General features: G+C 38.7%; 1 protein-coding gene across 1 annotated transcript in view; it reads left to right on the top strand.

The window, feature by feature from the left end:
• Positions 1 to 18,445, top strand: part of LOC136883036 (zinc finger protein 385B) — a 243,694-nt gene that overhangs the window by 206,740 nt on the left and 18,509 nt on the right. Inside the window, exon 6 of the mRNA XM_068229777.1 lies at positions 7,629 to 7,774. Within this exon, the coding sequence (XP_068085878.1) occupies positions 7,629 to 7,774 (146 nt within the window). The remainder of the gene's footprint in view (positions 1 to 7,628; positions 7,775 to 18,445) is intronic.

Below are 18,445 nucleotides of genomic sequence, written 5' to 3'. Positions count from 1 at the left end.
TATTCCATAAATTTCTGCGGCACACTTGACGTAATGTCGTCTACTGACTGTCCGTGGTTTGGAAACTTCCACCCAGGAAAATGTGCGGCAATAATATATCGCACTAGACTGAATCGTCTACACAAAAAATTAAATTAGCATACTCGAATACCATAATCGTCGTGCAGTACTATATTGTACTCGACTAGTTCCTTCGACTTTAGCGGTGACCATCATACTCTGTCTCTTAGCCTTACTAAAACCATACTGTTCGTCGTCTCTTCTAAAACCACACTGTTCGTTGCCTTTACAGAATGATTCTCTGACTATCGGACAGCTTCACTAATTCTCATTCGTCGTCAGCTATTCTGCGACGTGATTCGTTATTCCAAATTTGGAGCAGATCTTTCTGGAATCTCACTCCCCTTTTGCCACCGGCTCGCTATGTGACGTAAACCCTGTGACGTACAGTGACCTTAACCATCTGACCCAGTTCTCTCTCGTCCGCAGCGGAATGGCACGATAATCAGCTGGTGCTTGCCCGCGCATAGACCCGTATTACATTACGAGAATTGAACCAACCTCTTTAAGACCAATAAAATACCATTTGGACGGGTACAATATGTAAACCCAAAAGTTTGACTGACTGCTTTCAGTATCTTTGGATAATCCTAATGTGAGAAATTGAGTTTTATCCTGATTGCACAACAGCCTATCGATATTACTAGCATTGCCTTGTGCAAATTTCAATTAAACAGTAAGACAAATGTTAAATTGCTGACTATTCTAAATTTGTAAATGTTTGGCTTCCCGGTAATTCCAAAGCACTAAAATGTCAGTTACCATGTTTTACATCTGAACCCCTCATTTATTCAATGAAACATGAATAAACAATCAAAGACTGACAGACTTCAGAAAATTGAAAGGAGGATTAGAAAAACCTACATCAACAAAAAATACCAGGAAGATGGACAATGGTGGATAATACCTAACAAAGTCAGGTACAAAGACCTAGAACCCATTACAGATACTATGCGTAAGAGGAGACTGGGATTCTTTGGACATATCATGAGGATGCAGGATTCGAGATTTCTGAAACAACTAGTACAACACAATCTCGTCTCAAAAAGTACCACAACAGGATGTAAATGGATCAGAGAAGTAAGAGAGGATCTGAAGGAAATAGGCCTTACAACAGAAGACAGCACAAATAAGATAAAATTGAATACAAACCTCTGCTTTACCCTTACGTGAAACAAACCTACAACCGGCACGTTTTCACGTAGATCGGAGCGTCTGAAGAAGTACTGGGAGGACCGCAAAGCCCGAACAACCCCTTCAAAGAAACCTGAACAATGGACTGACTAAAGTGATCCTATGCGGTCATAAAACAAGAAGAAAAGAAAAAAGAAACATGATACTTAGAGGAACAACTTCATTTTTGCTTAGGTGTTGGAATTATGATCTGAAGAAGGAGCCATCTCCTATGGTCATACAATGTATCAAACTCCACAATTTTGTGTTCCTAATAGAATTATATATATTTACTAGAATAAATAGCTATGGAGGAAAAAAGGAAAATGGTATCAAACTGTGTAACTTCAGTAATACTGTACTGCTCACCATTCTTTAAAAACTATTGTATTGCTTCCAATGATTTCTCTTTCATTGAAATGTTTTAGAATTATGTTTATAAAACATTGTTTTTATGTTTCATATCCAGTATTAGATTTGTGAAGCCCATGACAGTTCATTTCTACACCTTTCATGGCACTTTACCAGACGGGTACCATAATTTTTCAAAGGGTCGGTATTCTTCTTCCTTTTTACAATTCATATTAAGTGAGGCTAAGAATCTCTTAAAACAACAATCGCCTCCACCACAGGCGGAAAATAGTTTACAAAATAGTATAAATCTGCCTTATTTTATATTTCACATACTACAATCCATATTAATTTGATCTCCATATGTATTAAATGTATATTTATGCTCTTTTTTCCAGTCCATGGATTATATCAGTGTTGTTTGTAATTAATATTTGTAGTGCATACATGCAAATTTAGTATGCTTTGTAGCATCATCCAGTTGGAGGAAGCAGAATTTACAGTGAATTCATTCTTCCTCCTCCTTGTTGTTGTTGTCGTCATCTAATAGATCTTTGAATTTATTCCATTATTTTTCTGTCATCCCAGTACAGTATATTTCCTGTTTTGGGAAGTTTTTTGCTGCCTGCATTAGATAACTTGAACTGTGCACATCATAGTGCTGAAATTTGGTTCATAACTGTTCCGGGGTATTCTGTGGAACGCAGAGGTGAAAGAAGGTGCAGGTTTGAACGGGTCTATCTACGATAGTCAAAGATTAATTTAAAACTTTAAAACAAAAGTTATATTTCTTTTCAGATATTAAATTTCAACAAACAACAAGATTTCAGGTACAGAGGTGGTTTTCTACAAAATAGAAAAGCAAAAAAACCAAGAATAGGTAAGTTACGATTTGAGCTTCAAGCTCATAATTTACAAAGGTCCCAACATCACTAATGTTGCGTTTAGTTAGACAGGCAAGGAGACAAATCTCCTAATTTGTTTCAGAGGAAATTCTAAATTACAATTCTGAAGAGCACTTTGCTCCAGCGGTTACAAGTTACGGCCTTCCAAAGGCACTACTCAATATTACACAAATATCCATTACATTACAAGAAAGGAGCCTCAATGTTGCACCATTCTACCCAGGAGACTTACAGCCTACTCAATTGAACCATTAACTTTTACAATTCAGATAAAAGCGTCTTTGCTCGATAACTTTTACACTTTCAGGCCTCTCTAGGCACAACCTACAATTAAGGTGCATTTTTTCAAAACTCGATAAATGCAAAAATTTTCGAAATTGAGTTATGCATGCCAATGTTATCAGTTTGACCTTGCTCACCATCCTGTGTAATCACCCTCTGCATAGGTCCATGTTTGCCGTGTATAGAAGTGGTTGAAATCACTAGCCGATATATGCTCTCGGAAAGTTAAGGCAAAACTCGATAAATGCAGTTAACTATTAATCACGTAGCATTCTCATGGATAATTGGAAGTGTTATTCTGTGGAACAATGGAATGCTGGACTCCATTCTTGAAAGGATGTATTCTTAGAACTGCTTGCCACCGGGCGAGTTGGCCGTGCGCGTAGAGGCGCGCGGCTGTGAGCTTGCATCCGGGAGATAGTAGGTTCGAATCCCACTATCGGCAGCCCTGAAGATGGTTTTCCGTGGTTTCCCATTTTCACACCAGGCAAATGCTGGGGCTGTACCTTAATTAAGGCCACGGCCGCTTCCTTCCAACTCCTAGGCCTTTCCTATCCCATCGTCGCCATAAGACCTATCTGTGTCGGTGCGACGTAAAGCCCGTAGCAAAAAAAAAAAGAACTGCATGCCACATGTTCCCGCGATTAGCCCTCATGAAACTCACTCCTTGAGAAGTTCCCGTGCGAGGAACTGTTCACTCTATAACAGTATGAATAATGAATCTGAAGATTCTGAAGCTGACGTGCCGGTTCAGGAATGTGTTGGTGGAAGAAACTCTAGATACAAGAAGAGAGTACCTGGAAAGCTGGCTAGAACTAAAAGTGAACCTAATATTAAATGCATTCATGGACTCAGACTTGCCCACAAGTACAGAAACTAAAAGGATGAAACAATGCAAAGCTGCTGAACTCTGCTATGAAGATATCACAGAATTCCATCATCATGTGACTTCTTTAATAGAAACTTGTCTTGATCAATCTTGTTTCAAGTATATGCACATTTCCACACCTCAGCGCAGGGTAGTGAACACTGAAAGTGCTAGGAAGAAGAAAACTGTTTCTGTGAAGTACAGCATTAGGAAGAAAACTTGTGAAATACTTCCTGTCTGTGCTGCAACTTTTCAAGGAATTTCTGGCATGTCAAAGGACAGATTATCTTATCTGGCTAGTAGGTTTCATCATACTGGGAAGTTACCTAAGGAAAATAGAGGTGGTGACAGAACAGGCAAGGAACACAAGGACATAACGGTTGCCATTAAGAATCACATCAAAAGGTATAAATGCAGAGAGAGCCATCATGGCAGAGGAAAGACTAAGAGAGGATATTTACCATCATATCTCTCAGATAGAAACAGAATCCTCAAAAGGTAGCAACCAAGTTGCTTCGGCTTTATTGGACTTTCTTTTTAACCTAGAAAAGAAACTGCACGATGATGGCCCTACCACGATACATTTATTCTCGGACTCTTGTAGCAGCCAAAATAAAAACAGTGTCATCCTTGCCACACTTACTACTTTCGTGGGAAAAAGTACATTATTCAATAATATTCTCCATTTCTTCCCTATTCGCGGACACAGCAACATGGATCCAGACAGAGTGTTTGGTAGAATTGAGACATCTTACAGAAGACGGGGAAAACATACTGTCTCCCAAACAATACTATGATATCTTAGAGAAACATGGCACCCTTAAAATTCTGAGCATGGACTGGGAAATTACAGATCTAAAAGAGAGTTCACAGAAGGTACTACGAACTAGGTTGTCATTTAAATTGAATAGTCAACGTGTTATCACGTATAACTACAGACATAAGAGAGTCTCCGTATCAGTACAGGACACCTACTTCGCATAGCCAGTGGCAGTTGAAGTTCTGAAAATGAAATCCAGCCATGAAGCATTTAGAAATCCTCTATTTTACCAAAGAAAAAGATGGTGAACAAAGAAAAGAAGAAGGATGTTCAAACTCTGTTGAAATATTTTGAAATACTGAATGATGCTGTAACAGACTTCTGATAGCTATGTATTTTGTAAGACTTAATTTTAATTTAACCTGTGTGATTTTAATGTGTTCATTCATTACAATAGGATTGATATTATTTTGTTTTATGTTACATTGCTTGATGCTATGTATGTTAGAATCTAATAATATTATGTAATCTTACAATACCAAGTAGTCTATATTATAAAATGTATGACAATTGAGCTAAAAAAAGCAAAAAAATATTATTCACAAAGTAACAAAAATAAAAACAAGTAAATAATACGATAAACAAAAGTATATAATTCAGTTAGAGTATTAATATGAAGTTCCATGTTACCAGAATATTTGCATATATCGACTTTTGAAAAAACTTGACCATATCAATGACCTTTTAAGTTTACACAGGGGTGTCTAGTACCCATTCTACGGGGCCTTTATGCAAATCAATAGATTCAATTACTGGCCCCAAAAACAAAATGTATGGAGGCGGACACTTGCGTTCTTTGTAATCAAGAGGTTAAAGCCCTACTTGGGCTTGTGGCCCCACGATGCAGAGGCTAATCCCACACTACTGAGGTGACAGATGAATAAGTTAAGTTACAATTTACCGAAAACGGTTACAGAATCATAGTCGCCTCAAGATTAATTGAAGGGGAATTCGAGAGGGTAACGCACTCTCTATCCCTGGTTTTCAGTTTACGTACTTATGATTTACTTGAACTTTTACATGAGAAGGAAGAATGTTTACATTCTAGGAAATTGACTGTTACATAGTTAAAGATTAGAACCTTCCCCTCGGTCGACTTGCGGAGATAACTACTGAGTTAGAAACTGGTGGCCATTACGTTATCAGATGTTCTGGCTGTCGAAGAATGAAGCCCCCACCTCCTCTCTTAACACACACACTCAGTAACACGACGATCAATAAGACAAGTTATCTCAAAAAAGCAAGAGCTTTTATACTCGAGAGGAAGGTTCGAGAAGGCTCTGGACTAAAACCAGACACACCCTCTCTTTTTTATAGGACAGTCGAAAAGTTACTAGAAGGCTACGATTGGCAGAAAAATAAATACACAAAATTTGTGATTGGCCAGACTCCAAAGCTGGCAGGATGAGTAAGAAGTGTTGCAAACCTTGAAGTTTCAAAAATGAGGAAGGTCAATTCAGTTCAGAAAACCTATGAACACAAAATTTCTTTAAATTTCTAGTTATTCCACATTGCACTGGAGTGCATGACATCAGTTCTTTAATAGAGACATCTATGGAGAAAAGTTCAAACTTCTTGAAATAGTTGTTGTAAACTTTGATACACTCAAAAAACAAAAGAAATCCAGTCAGTTTAGGAAACCATAAAATAACACATTACTCCATCACTTTAGTAGTGACATCTTTTGACCAAAGTCCCAACTTCTTGCACTACTTGTTTCAATTTTTATCTGGTAGATACCGTTCTTGAAGGCGCTTCATTTAAATGCACGGGGTTGAGGTGTACATCCCGGTACAGGCCTTAAAGGCGTGTTGAGGTCAACGGGGTGCCTGGTTAACTGTCAACTGTTCGGAAATATTCTCTTGTAAGAATTACTGCTATCTACTATACTGATTCATGTTGCTTGTAAACAAAACAGTTGTTTTCCTCAGTAATCAGAAACTAGGGCCCTTGAGGTTTGCACAGATGAAATACAGTTTTTAACCATAAAAACCAGGATCATTTCATTCTAGAAACAACGAGTATACTGAAGTAGGAATGTTCAGATGTTCATATAAACTAGAACTCATACTCCTGCCAGTCTAATTGACCATTCTATCAAAACATTTTTTTGAAGTTTCAGTAGAATTTTTCTTCATTTCTTCCTCACTGTATTTTACAACTATTCCCCTCTTTGTACTTTGTGTCAAAACCTTGTTTTTCCTGTGTAGAGATGTTCCAACATCCATTCTTATTTTTGTCTCCAAAAAATTGAGGCATTCTTCCCACCAAATGTTTTCTATGAACAGAGTACTCTTGCAAAACGTGTGCACAACATTATAGTGTGTGTGGTTCAAGTTTCCTGATGCAGGCAGTAGGCAGACTTGGAGGTGATCTTTATCCATGGAGATGTTGACATTGCGCACGGCTGTCATGTCCTGTATTGCATTGAAAATGTGTTACTAATTTTAACATTTCAGAAGTTTCTGAAGTAAATAACAATTTGAAGACTTGTGAAGGGATGTGGTATTAGTAGTAATTTAATGTATTAAAGTCAGATAATATATTCTTCTTGTAATTTATTTCTTAATAATAAACCAAGTATAATTTATATAACTGATGTTTTTCTTGGTATTATGCTGTATAGTAGTTCACACTCCTACCTTTTTGCTGCATATTCTGTGCAGCTGTCGTATGGTAGTTTGCTTCCAAGAGTGCACGTTGCTCTTCTTTGTATGATGTTGTCGTCTAAATCTACTCAGGTCTACAGTGCTCAAGATATTATTTCTTTGCTGATGTTAATTAGGAAATACTGTAGTTTTCCCTGTGTATAATACAATATGTGCTGTATGATAATATTCATAGAACAGAGATGATGATTGTTTTTATGGGTGTGTCCTTCACTTCCAGTTTTATCATTCTGACCCTTCAGTTGCTAATTAATGCTGCATTTCTATAATTGACTTTAGGAATGCGAGATTTTTTGTATTGTTTTATATATTCTGCATGGGTTTTTTTAAAGTTGCATGATTAATGGTTTTATTTTTTGTTTTGTTTTTCCTTCCCCTCCCATTATATGGGCATCACTGTTTGATGAATCAATCTGATTTATTATCCCATCAGTGGTGCATTGTGCAGCCGCTGGCTGATGTGATAGATAGATAGTATTGATGATCAGTGGTGCTGGTAGGTGGTGCTGCGGATGCAACGACCCCTGGTGGAGCAGAAGTACCTGCAGGGGTGCAGAAGCTGCCTGAAGGCTCAGGTTCCAAAAGCAACAAGTACTTCTGTGATACGTGCAGCGTCTCTCTCAACTCGGAGATTCAGCTCGAGCAGGTACTGTGAAGTACTGTGGCAGTTTGTTGTGTTAGAAAGTGTTTTTAAAGACAACATTACTAGAAGAAGGGAAAAAAAGCAGACAAGTGACAAATCAAATAATATATAGAAAGATAGGAATATGAAAAGAAATACATAATAGGATTTTCGTCGTCCCTTCTTTTTTTTCCACCTCCTTCTGTTGCTCGCTCTCCTGCACTGATCTGCCTTTGTGCTTATTGTATGTGGTATTTGTTTCTCATTTTCTTATTTTCTTATATATGTTTGGATTTGTCTCTTACTTGCTTTTGACCGGTTGGGTTCCTTTCTCTTTCCTCTTTTTATCCTTCACAGTTCTTTACCACTTGTACTCATCTTTACTTTTTCTCCTGTCTTTGTCCTACACTTCCAACATCAAGACCGAAGATCTGTCATGAAGGCGTGATGCCCACTTTTCTGATGAAGCTGGGAAGCTGATATGAGTTTGTTGAGGGCTGAGAGATTGATGACGAGTATGTGAAGATGTTTGCTTTGTTGTGCGTCCTTTGGTTGCTCCTTCATCCAAAACTGGTGTATTATTGAGTTTGCTCCATTATAATATGGTCCTAATCTTCCTGTATATGACTTCATTAATAGAATAATATCTATGTGCTGTTAGTTGCTTCTTAACTTTTGTACAGTGTCCGCAGCGAGGTCGATCTATCAGCGAGGTGCCGGCTGTACTCACCACTATCACATAGTTCAACCTGTGAGCACTGTTACACGTTTCACATGTAATTGAATGCATATAATGAATTATCTTTATCTTCAGATCATCAAGTGTCTTTGGGTTATTTCGATACACACATGATTTAGCTGCACCTAAAAGGAAATAGTCAGGTGGCGTCAGATGCGGAGAACGCTGGGGCCAAAGTCCTTTTGTAATGAATCTATCTCCAAATAATTCATCTAAAAGTCCTAGGGCCTGGTGTGCCGTATGAGCCATAGCGTTGTCCTGTCAAAAAAAATGAATGATCGACCTTATTTTCATTCAGCAGGGCAGTAAATGGATAAATTATCTGGGAACAGTAGACATCTGAAGTTACGATAGTATCGAAAAAGATCGGCCCTATAATTCGCACTCATGATATGGCAAACCAGATTGGGATTTTCTCTGTGTGCAATGACATTTCTCTTAAGGCATGTGGATTTTCACATGACCAAATTTGTGAATTTTGTGAATTAATATAGCCGGTGAAAAAAAGTCTTATCAGTAAAAAAGGTTGGATCTAAAACATCAACTCCATGTTGAAACCATTCACAATATGCATACATTGTAATTGTTGCACAACAGTAACTTCTTTGGTTGTGCTGTTATATGAGAGACATTAACCTCTCGTGATAATTTTCTCACTGATTTTGTTGGACTCTGCAACATGATGTCCAAAATGTCATCAAGCTTCTGTTCTGTTAAAATTGTTAACCTGGTGCATCATGAACCTGTTGCATCAAATTTGCCAATTAAATAACATTTTCCATTAGAAACACACTCTCTTCAATAGTAAGCATTTTCATCACGCAAAGCTGACACAAGAGCACAACTTAAAGCATCAATGCTCCGGAACTCACTGTTGGCAATACTGTAACGGTCGACTCCAATATTCTATCCTCCCCCACCAACTCAACTCAAAGGTTAACACTGAACACGATAGTGGTGCCAACCTAACTTTTTCCGCTGTGGAGTGAGTTTGCAGACGCACTGTATTAAAAGTAATAAAATAATAATCATATGGCCTCAGCTACCATGTGCAGACGCCATCTGGCTCGTCAATTTCGACGTTCCATTTTACTCTAGGCCCATTAGATGGCAGACGGAGTAAACCGAAACGCTTTTGGGCATCTGTGACTGAGATTTAATTAATTTTGTCGGGTAAACACCAAATGTGTCACCAGAGATCTTTTACATGCCGACATTGTACGACATGGAGTGTCTAATGGACTCTTTTCCGCCCTTCAAAAATCTGACTACCTCTGCCAGGTTTGAATTCGGTACCTTGGGTTCCGGAGGCCAACACTCTTCCACTGATCCACAGAGGCAGCTACTAAAAGTTATGTTATGGGCTTGTATCATAGAGTGGATAAGACTAAAAGTCCATGTAATGAATTCTGTAGTTGTTAAATTGGGAAGTCAAATTGCATTTGACTATATCACATTATATATATAAATATATATATATATATCAAGATTTTTCTTTAAAGTACAACTGCTAAAAGATTAATCTTTGACACTTTATCTCAGAAAAAGTTTTTTTGCTAATTGTTTTACGTCGCACCGACACAGATAGGTCTACATAAAATCAGTTTCATGGTCTGTATCGCACTTCAATAGATTCACAATTAAGTATTTATTATTTTCCACCTAGTCGATACAATGATTGCTTAAGGCAATTTAATGGTTAAAAGTGGTACATGTTTCATATTTTATCAACATCTTCAGCCACATAACACTGTTTAGATGAAAAATATATAAAATAGACAAAGTAATGCTTAAGAGGAAGTGTCCTTAAAATTAGCATCTGTTAATTAACATTAATTAACATCTGTTAATTAACATTAATTATCAATCTGTTAATTTAATTTTAACATCTGTTAATTAACATTAATTATCATCTGTTAATTTTAAGGACACTTCCTCTTAAGCATTACTTTGTCAATTTTATATATTTTTCATCTAAACAGTGTTATGTGGCTGAAGATGATAAAATACGAAACATGTACCACTTTTAACCATTAAATTGCCTTAAGCAATCATTGTATCGACTAGGTGGAAAATAATAAATACTTAATTGTGAATCAACAGATAGGTCTTACGGCGACAATGGGAGAGGAAAGGGCTAGGAGTGGGAAGGAAGCGGCCGTGGCCTTAATTAAGGTACAGCCCCAGCATTTGCCTGGTGTGAAAATGGGAAACCACGGAAAACCAGAAAAAGTTTTTTTACAAATTGCTTTACATCACACAGACACACTATGTGATCAAAAGTATTCGGACACCCCCCAAAAAGTACGTTTTTCCATCTTGGGGGGTAGGTGCATTGTGCTGCCACCTACTGCCAGATACTCCATAGCAGCGACCTCAGTAGTCATTCATCGTGAGAGAGCAGAATGCGGCGGTCTGCGGAACTCGCGGACCTCGAACGTGGTCAGGCGATTTTGTGTCACTTGTGTCAGAAGTCTGTACGCGAGATTTCCAAACTCCTAAACATCCCTAGCTCCACTGTTTCTGATGTGATAGCGAAGTGGAAATGTGAAGGGACACGTACAGCACAAAAGCGTACCGGCCGACCTCATCTGTTGACTGACAGGGACCACCGACAGTTGAAGAGGGTCGTCAAGTGTAATAAGTGTAATCTATCCAGACCATCACACAGGAATTCCAAACTGCATCAGGATCCACTCCAAGTACTATGACAGTTCAGCGGGAGGTGAGAAAACTTGGATTTCATGGTCAAGCGGCTGTACATAACCCACACATCACACAGGTCAATGCCAAACGACGCCTCGCTTGGTGTAAGGAGCATAAACATTGGACGATTGAACAGTGGAATAACTTTGTGTGGAGTGACGAATCACGGTACACAATGTGGCTATCCGATGGTAGGGTGTGGGTATGGCGAATGCCCGGTGAATGTCATCTGCCAGCGTGTGTAGTGCCAACAGTAAAATTCAGAGGTGGTGGTGTTATGGTGTGGTCGTGCTCAATGGAGGGGGCTTGCACCCCTTGTTGTTTTGCGTGGCACTATCACAGCACAGGCCTACATTGATGTAAGCACCTTCTTGCTTCCCACTGTTGAAGAGCACTTCGAGGATGGCGATTGCATCTTTCAACACGATCGAGCACCTGTTCATAATGCATGGCCTGTGGCTGAGTGGTTACACGACAATAACATCCCTGTAATGGACTGGCCTGCACAGAGTCCTGACCTGAATCCTATAGAATGTATTTGGGATGTTTTGGAATGCCGACTTCATGCCAGACCTCACCAACCGACATCGCTTCCTCTCCTCAGTGCAGCGCTCCGTGAAGAATAGGCTGCCATTCCCCAAGCAACCTTCCAGCACCTGATTGAACATATGCCTGCGAGAGTGGAAGCTGTCATCAAGGCTAAGGGTGGGCCAACACCATATTGAATTCCAGCATTACCGATGGAGGGCGCCACGAACTTGTACGTCATGTTCAGCCAGGTGTCCAGATACTTTTGATCACATAGTGTAGGTCTTACGGCGACGATGGGATAGGATAGGATTAAGCGTGGGAAGGAAGCAACTGTGATCTTAAAAAGTTACAGCCACAGCATTTGCCTGGTGTGAAAATGAGAAACCACAGAAAACCATTCTCAGGGCTGCCGACAGTGGGGTTCGAACCCACTATCTCCTGAATGTAAGCTCACAGCTGCGCGACCCTAACCGCACGGCCAGCTCACTTGGTTCATAAAATGTTCATTGTGTAGTAGTATTATTGTTTATTAAAGACTAGCAAATGTACTCGTGCTTTGCTACGGTATTCTACATTGTATACGGATATCAAAGTAAATTTCTGTACATGCAGTGAATAAGATTTTTTAAAATTCCATGTCTCTTAGCGTTATCCAAGAAACAGTATAAGGAGGTTCCCATTCGTTGTTTCCAGTGTAATGTGTGAGTTGTGGAGTTGTGATGATAACGGCAGGCTCACTTGCCTGCTGCAATTCACAATCGAGTTGGGAAGTTTTCTTTATAATTGCAAGCCCTCTTGCCTACTGCCGGTCACAGTCAATTTGGGAAGATTTTGTTACAATGGCAGGCCCCCTTTCCTACTTCCAGACACATTCCAGTCGAGTTTTCATTATAGCCTAATGGCAGGCACTTTCCCTACTGCCAGTCAAAATTGAGTTGTGCTGTTATCATTATAATGAAAGGCCCCTCTTCCTAATGCCAGTCAGCTTACTGCCAGTCACACTTGAGTTGATGAGTTTCAGTTATAATAGCAGGCCACTTTGCTTAATGCCAGTCACAATTTAGATGGGTAAATTTGTTTATAACGGTGGGCTTGCTTGCTTACTGCCAGACAAAATCGGGTAGAGGAGTTTTGAACAAAATTGCATGCTACCTTGCTTTCTGCCAGTCAAATTGAGAAGGGAGTTATTAATTACAACGATAGACCCTCGACAGGAATTGGTGAAGGTCCCCATTCCTACTGCCAGTTAGAGTCGATGTGAGAAGAATTGATCACAATTGCAGATGCCTCTCCTACTGACAGTCACAATCAATTTGTAAAGGATTATTTATAATGGCAGATACCCCCTATCGAGATCTCTAAAAATCGACTTCATTGAATGTATGCACATCGATATATGAAACTATATGCACGTTTACAATACTGCAGAACTTCATTTACAGATTAAGTGCTGTTTAACGGTGTGTCATATCGACAAACGGATTGCACTGCAAGACGCCACTTTTAGCGATCTACATGGCTAACCCTATGACATTTTCTCGTATCTTGTCTATTTATGGGTTAAATTGAGATAGAAACATGTATAGGCCATAATTTGGGTGCAGTTTTCACACACTGCATTACTTTTCGCATACTTACGTGACAGCTAGAAACTTAGCATTTAGCATGCATATTGCCACAGGGCAATCCGATGTTCGTGTCGAATTTGATTGATTCTATCTGTACGATAAGTGTGTCAAACTATGAAATATAAGTGTAAAAAGTACAAAATTTATGTACAATTGAGAAATACAGGCAAATCTACATACAAGGGTAGAGATAAGACAAAAAGCGATAGGACCAAAGTTAAAGATCACTCCAAATTGAATGGAATTGTGCAATCCGTTTGTTGCATTTTGTAATTTTATAATGATGTTTGTACATGTACCTGAATAGTACAGTATAGGCACAAGAGGCAGCGTGACCAGTCAATGATGCTTGACACCAAACTTAAGATATTAATTGGTAGGAACTAGTATCTCATTTTGGCATGAACCACCAGACCATAGCACCTAAGTCAATGAAGTGAGTAAACTCCGTAATATATTTTTTTAAAAGGAGATTCAACCTCCTTATTGGAAATCACAAGCACAAACTTTGTAACGATAGCAGAGCGAGGAAGCAGTGCTGGGAAAAAGGAGAGAAATCCGTGGTAGGTACAAAATGATTAATAAAGGGAAAACAAAAGTATTGAAGAGGAGCAGACAAATTTCAACAAACATATTCTAACAAATATATTTTGTTTTCATAATGAAAAAACAGTTACAATCGAAATAACGACCAGTTTCAAAAAGTATAGATTCTATCCATTTGACATCTGGAAGGAACGTATCACAATTAAGCTTTAGAATACAATGATTAGATTTCTGAAGGATTAGATTCTAACAATTTAGCACCAAGAAAAAATGCATTTTGTTTAGATACAGCAACTAATTTCAAAAGAATTAGAGATTAATAATTTGATATACAAGATTACACCTCCAGGGTGTTTAAAAAGCATTTCACCAACAAACACACAACGAGGGGGAGAAAGGAGATCGAATCCTGCATGAATGTAATTATAGGCTGTAAAAATTAAAGGAAAGCACACGAACTCAGTGCACTAAGTTTTGCTTTAGGTGAATTTAAATAAAGTAAGTTCTTAACCACATCTTGACGTACAGTCCAGCATGACAGAATTAACTTTAAAGAGATAAAGAGTTTAAGTTCTCTCTTTTAAAAGACGAACACAAGCCACCAAAAGGCAGCAAGATAGAAAGATAAATTCTCGCCCACAACGTGGAAAGGGCGTCTTTGAAAGCTGACCAATGAAAACGATTGTTCGTCCATTTCTATGATCGTAGTATGTAAGTGTCTAGAACACCAAGATGCCAGATGCCATAGCACCTGGACTACATTTACGAAATAAAAAACATACGCCTCAACACAGGATCGACCCCTCGACCTCCTGCATGCTAACCCAAAACTCTATCCACTGCACCAACTGTACAGGACGACTTATATGTGCTGACAGAGGTAGTTACTCTACATGTGGTTACAGTGTTGCCAGATTGCCACTCTTCAACGTCCTTTTTCTGCTGGATATGCTCGCAGGACGAACTTTTGTGAAAATTTTTTTTTATTGCTGGCATGTGAGGAGTGCGCAAATTTTGGTTCATCCTGTATATACAGTATATATCACTCCAGAACGATTTAGTTCATATGAAAGGACAGATTCCACAATTTCAAAAGCAGCTCTGTCCTATCACTCGATGATGAAGTAAACGTACAAATCAAAACCAAAATGCTTGGAAATTTAACCTGTTGGAATCTATGCACAGAACGAGATATATTCCTCTCTCTGGATAATTGTATGGAGAACTACACGGTAAGTTTAATTTTATCCTGATTATCATTCTTTAATTTTTAATTTGTTAATATACGTCTCTTTGTGTCAACCAAAAGCAGAGATCTGTTCTCTTGCCTGAAGATAGAGACTATATTAAAAAATGTCCTTAGACATGAACGGGCAACATTTCATATTTAGACAATCAAAGGATAGTATGGAGTTGAAAGCTGTGAATTACTGTGCTGAAAGGGGTGTTAAATTAATGCTGGCAAGACCTAGTGTTTACATTGCTCTGTGTCTTCTGATGTGGGCTGTCTCAGTCTGATCCTTGTCTTCGACAATGAGCGATGCTAGTCCCTGCTCTGAACGGTGTGAAAATGTTGCTCATAAGGTTGGTTGGTGCGGGCATTTCAATAATAAAACTTCTGGATTAGTGAGGAAAGCATCAGGAAACTACCTCACTCCTCATTTCCCTAGTACACCTCTCCAGTGACGACTGATGGCTGAGCTGTCGAGGTCCAAACCGGCCTCCGAGCTGAGCACTCGGCATACGTACATGAGGAGCAAAAACAGTTTGTTCTGTTTGTACACTACCCAGATTGCAAGAAAGTATCCATAATGCAGTCTAAAGGGTGAAAATGTATTAAATTGTAATATAAAATTAGATATTAAACATTTCCAGTGACTTAAAACTATAAAACCTATAATTCCTTACATTCAAATTTTGTGCTTAAGTCGGGTTAATATCGGCCTATTGGGATGACATTTAAAAAAAAGGTATTTAGGGGATGAACCCCAAAAAATTAGCATAAATTTCTTTTCGTGGCAAAATCAGGAACATCCTAATGCAGGTACGTAAGGCTGCTGACCTAAGATGTCTCAAGCCCGTAAGTTGAATCAACAATAACTTGTCTCTGGCTGATAAAACTACGGAGCGTTTTGTCTGTTGTCGGCATACTCACCAGGCTATCGCACTTACGGATCAGGAAGGCACAATATTGTTGATATTACGACATTTAGTTTGCATGCTAATATCCACAGTAGAATGCTGGAAAGTTTACGCTTATCCTTTTGTGTTCACATCCTACACTGATCTGTTATGTATGTCTTGATTTTTACTTTATTCAGAAAGGAACAAACAAGTCATATAGAGAGAAAGGATCAGTGTGGTAAGACAATCTCCACATCTTCAAATAGACAGGCTCTCTCTTCATCAGTCGGCCCCCAACAAGCTTCCCAGCTTCTCCACGAGCACGGGCATCGACACTCATTCAGGGGACTTCTTGACAGATGTGGGAAGAAAGTTGGATAAGTACAAGAAAAGGGAAATTGTCATCATGTCTCCTCTTTCTGTTGTTCTCTTCCCACACTGACAGCCATTGTGTTCACCCTATTACGCGTTCCTATTTTTCTTCCTCTCTCCCTCTGTATATAATATTATGATTTGAGTATGGACCCTGTTGGATCACGCAGTGCTTTTATGATTCGCCCTTCTGGTCTCCCATATGCTTCCTTTCTTCAGTCCACTTGGTTCCACGAACAAACTTTGCACTTCAGATTCTGTTCCACGATCACTTTAGCTTGCAAAGTGAACAGTTAGGAAGCTTTTCATTTTTCAAGCCTGTTATATTCCTCCATTGAAGTTCAAAGAAGTAAAGTGAAAAATTTTCATAAATCTTGCAAAGACAGGATTCCCTTTTCATATGTTCACAAGTATGTACACTAGTTTCTAAGCGTAGAACTTTTGTTATCATCAAGTGAGGACAGCGATGAAGAACACAACAAGAGAACGTACAAAGACATGATTAATTTTCATGACCTCACTTTGACGGTATTTTGCGAGTGTTTTCATATTACGCCAACACAGGCTGAGTGTATTCTTGAAATGATCGGTCATTTATTGAAACATGCAACAAAAAGAAGTCCATCCCTTTCCGAAAAAGAACAAATTCTTATATGCTTACATTAGTTAGGAAATGGTGCCCAGCTGCAATGCATGGGGCATATTTGCAGAACTGTTACCGAAGTCGTAGGTAGTCTTTGGCTAACATAGTACATTGGCCTGATAATCCACATAATATAGCAAGGGAATTTCCTTCTGTGTGTGGTACTCTCGTTAATAGTGATGCTTGTCGTCATTTGAGAGGTTACGTTTCTCTTTGACAACTTCTAGCACAGCCAGCTTCTTGTAATCGTCTTTCTTTCCCATTATCGAAACTTAAAACTACCGGTACCACAGTTATACTGTCAAGTTCACCGCAAAAAATAAAGCATTAAAATCTTGAGGTATTAGTTAGCCCATGGAATAAACTTGATTGGATCACTCATTTGCAAAGACTTTCACTTTGCAAAGAAATTGAAAAGTAAAGCCTAGATAATGGTGGAACAGAAATACTTTGAAAAGTAAAAAGTTGCAAAGTTAATTCTTGGAACAGGCCCCTGGTCTCTGGCTGTATTTCCCACCTGTTTACTTTTTTACAGAACAGATTTCTGTCTAATGTTTCTCCAGGTCCTTGGATCCATGGTAGACTCTTCAGTGTTCTGCTGTATGTAACTCAGTCTGTATCCATCTTCATTTTTTCTGAACCAAGAATTTTCCATGTGATCTTTCGTTCTTCCTTCAGAATGTTCCCTAAATCGCCTTTTCTATTGAGTGCCAGCGTTTTGCTCACATATAAAACTTCAGATTTGATCACAGTATTGTAGCGCCTGATCTTTGTGTTTGTAAATGTTGCATGTACGCTATCTTGAGTTTCTGTAGGCGAAACTTCTGTGCTTCCTTTTCTAACCCTGTTGGTTCTACAATTTCACCAAGGTATTTGAAGTGTGGAACCTGTTTTATCTGTCCGTATTTTGTGTTTAGTTTCTGAATGTTGAATCTAGTACAAATAAAGTTAATTTTGTCCAAATAAATTTGTAGCCCAACTTTCTCAGCACATTTCTTGAGGACTTCTATCTGTTTGATTGCTGTTATTTCATAGTCCACTAGTATTGCTAGGTCATCTGCTGAAGCCAAACAATTGATCTTGATGTCATCTTTTATTCATCCAAGTTGAGAAGATTTCCAGTGGTTCTAAATTTTTAGTTCTTTCTCCCATTCTGTAATAACTTTATCCAGGACAAAATTGACAGTACATCGCCTTGTCAAGTGCCAATCTTAATCTCGAATGTACCTTACATTTCGCCAATGAATTTTACTTTTGTTTTTGTGTCAGTGCTTGATGAGGTTTAAAGTCTTTGGGTCAAGTGCCTGTTCTTTCTGCTGGCCAAATGAATTGTACCCCTTCCTGAAGTCAACAAACATGCAAATGATTGGATAATTTCTGGTTGCCCTATATTCATTGTCATTTTT

Source organism: Anabrus simplex, chromosome 1 (assembly GCF_040414725.1).
Source record: "Anabrus simplex isolate iqAnaSimp1 chromosome 1, ASM4041472v1, whole genome shotgun sequence".
In the NCBI taxonomy this organism is placed as follows: Eukaryota; Metazoa; Arthropoda; class Insecta; order Orthoptera; family Tettigoniidae; genus Anabrus; species Anabrus simplex.
Note: the sequence above shows the minus strand (reverse complement) of the source record. Positions and strands in the feature narration are given on the sequence as shown.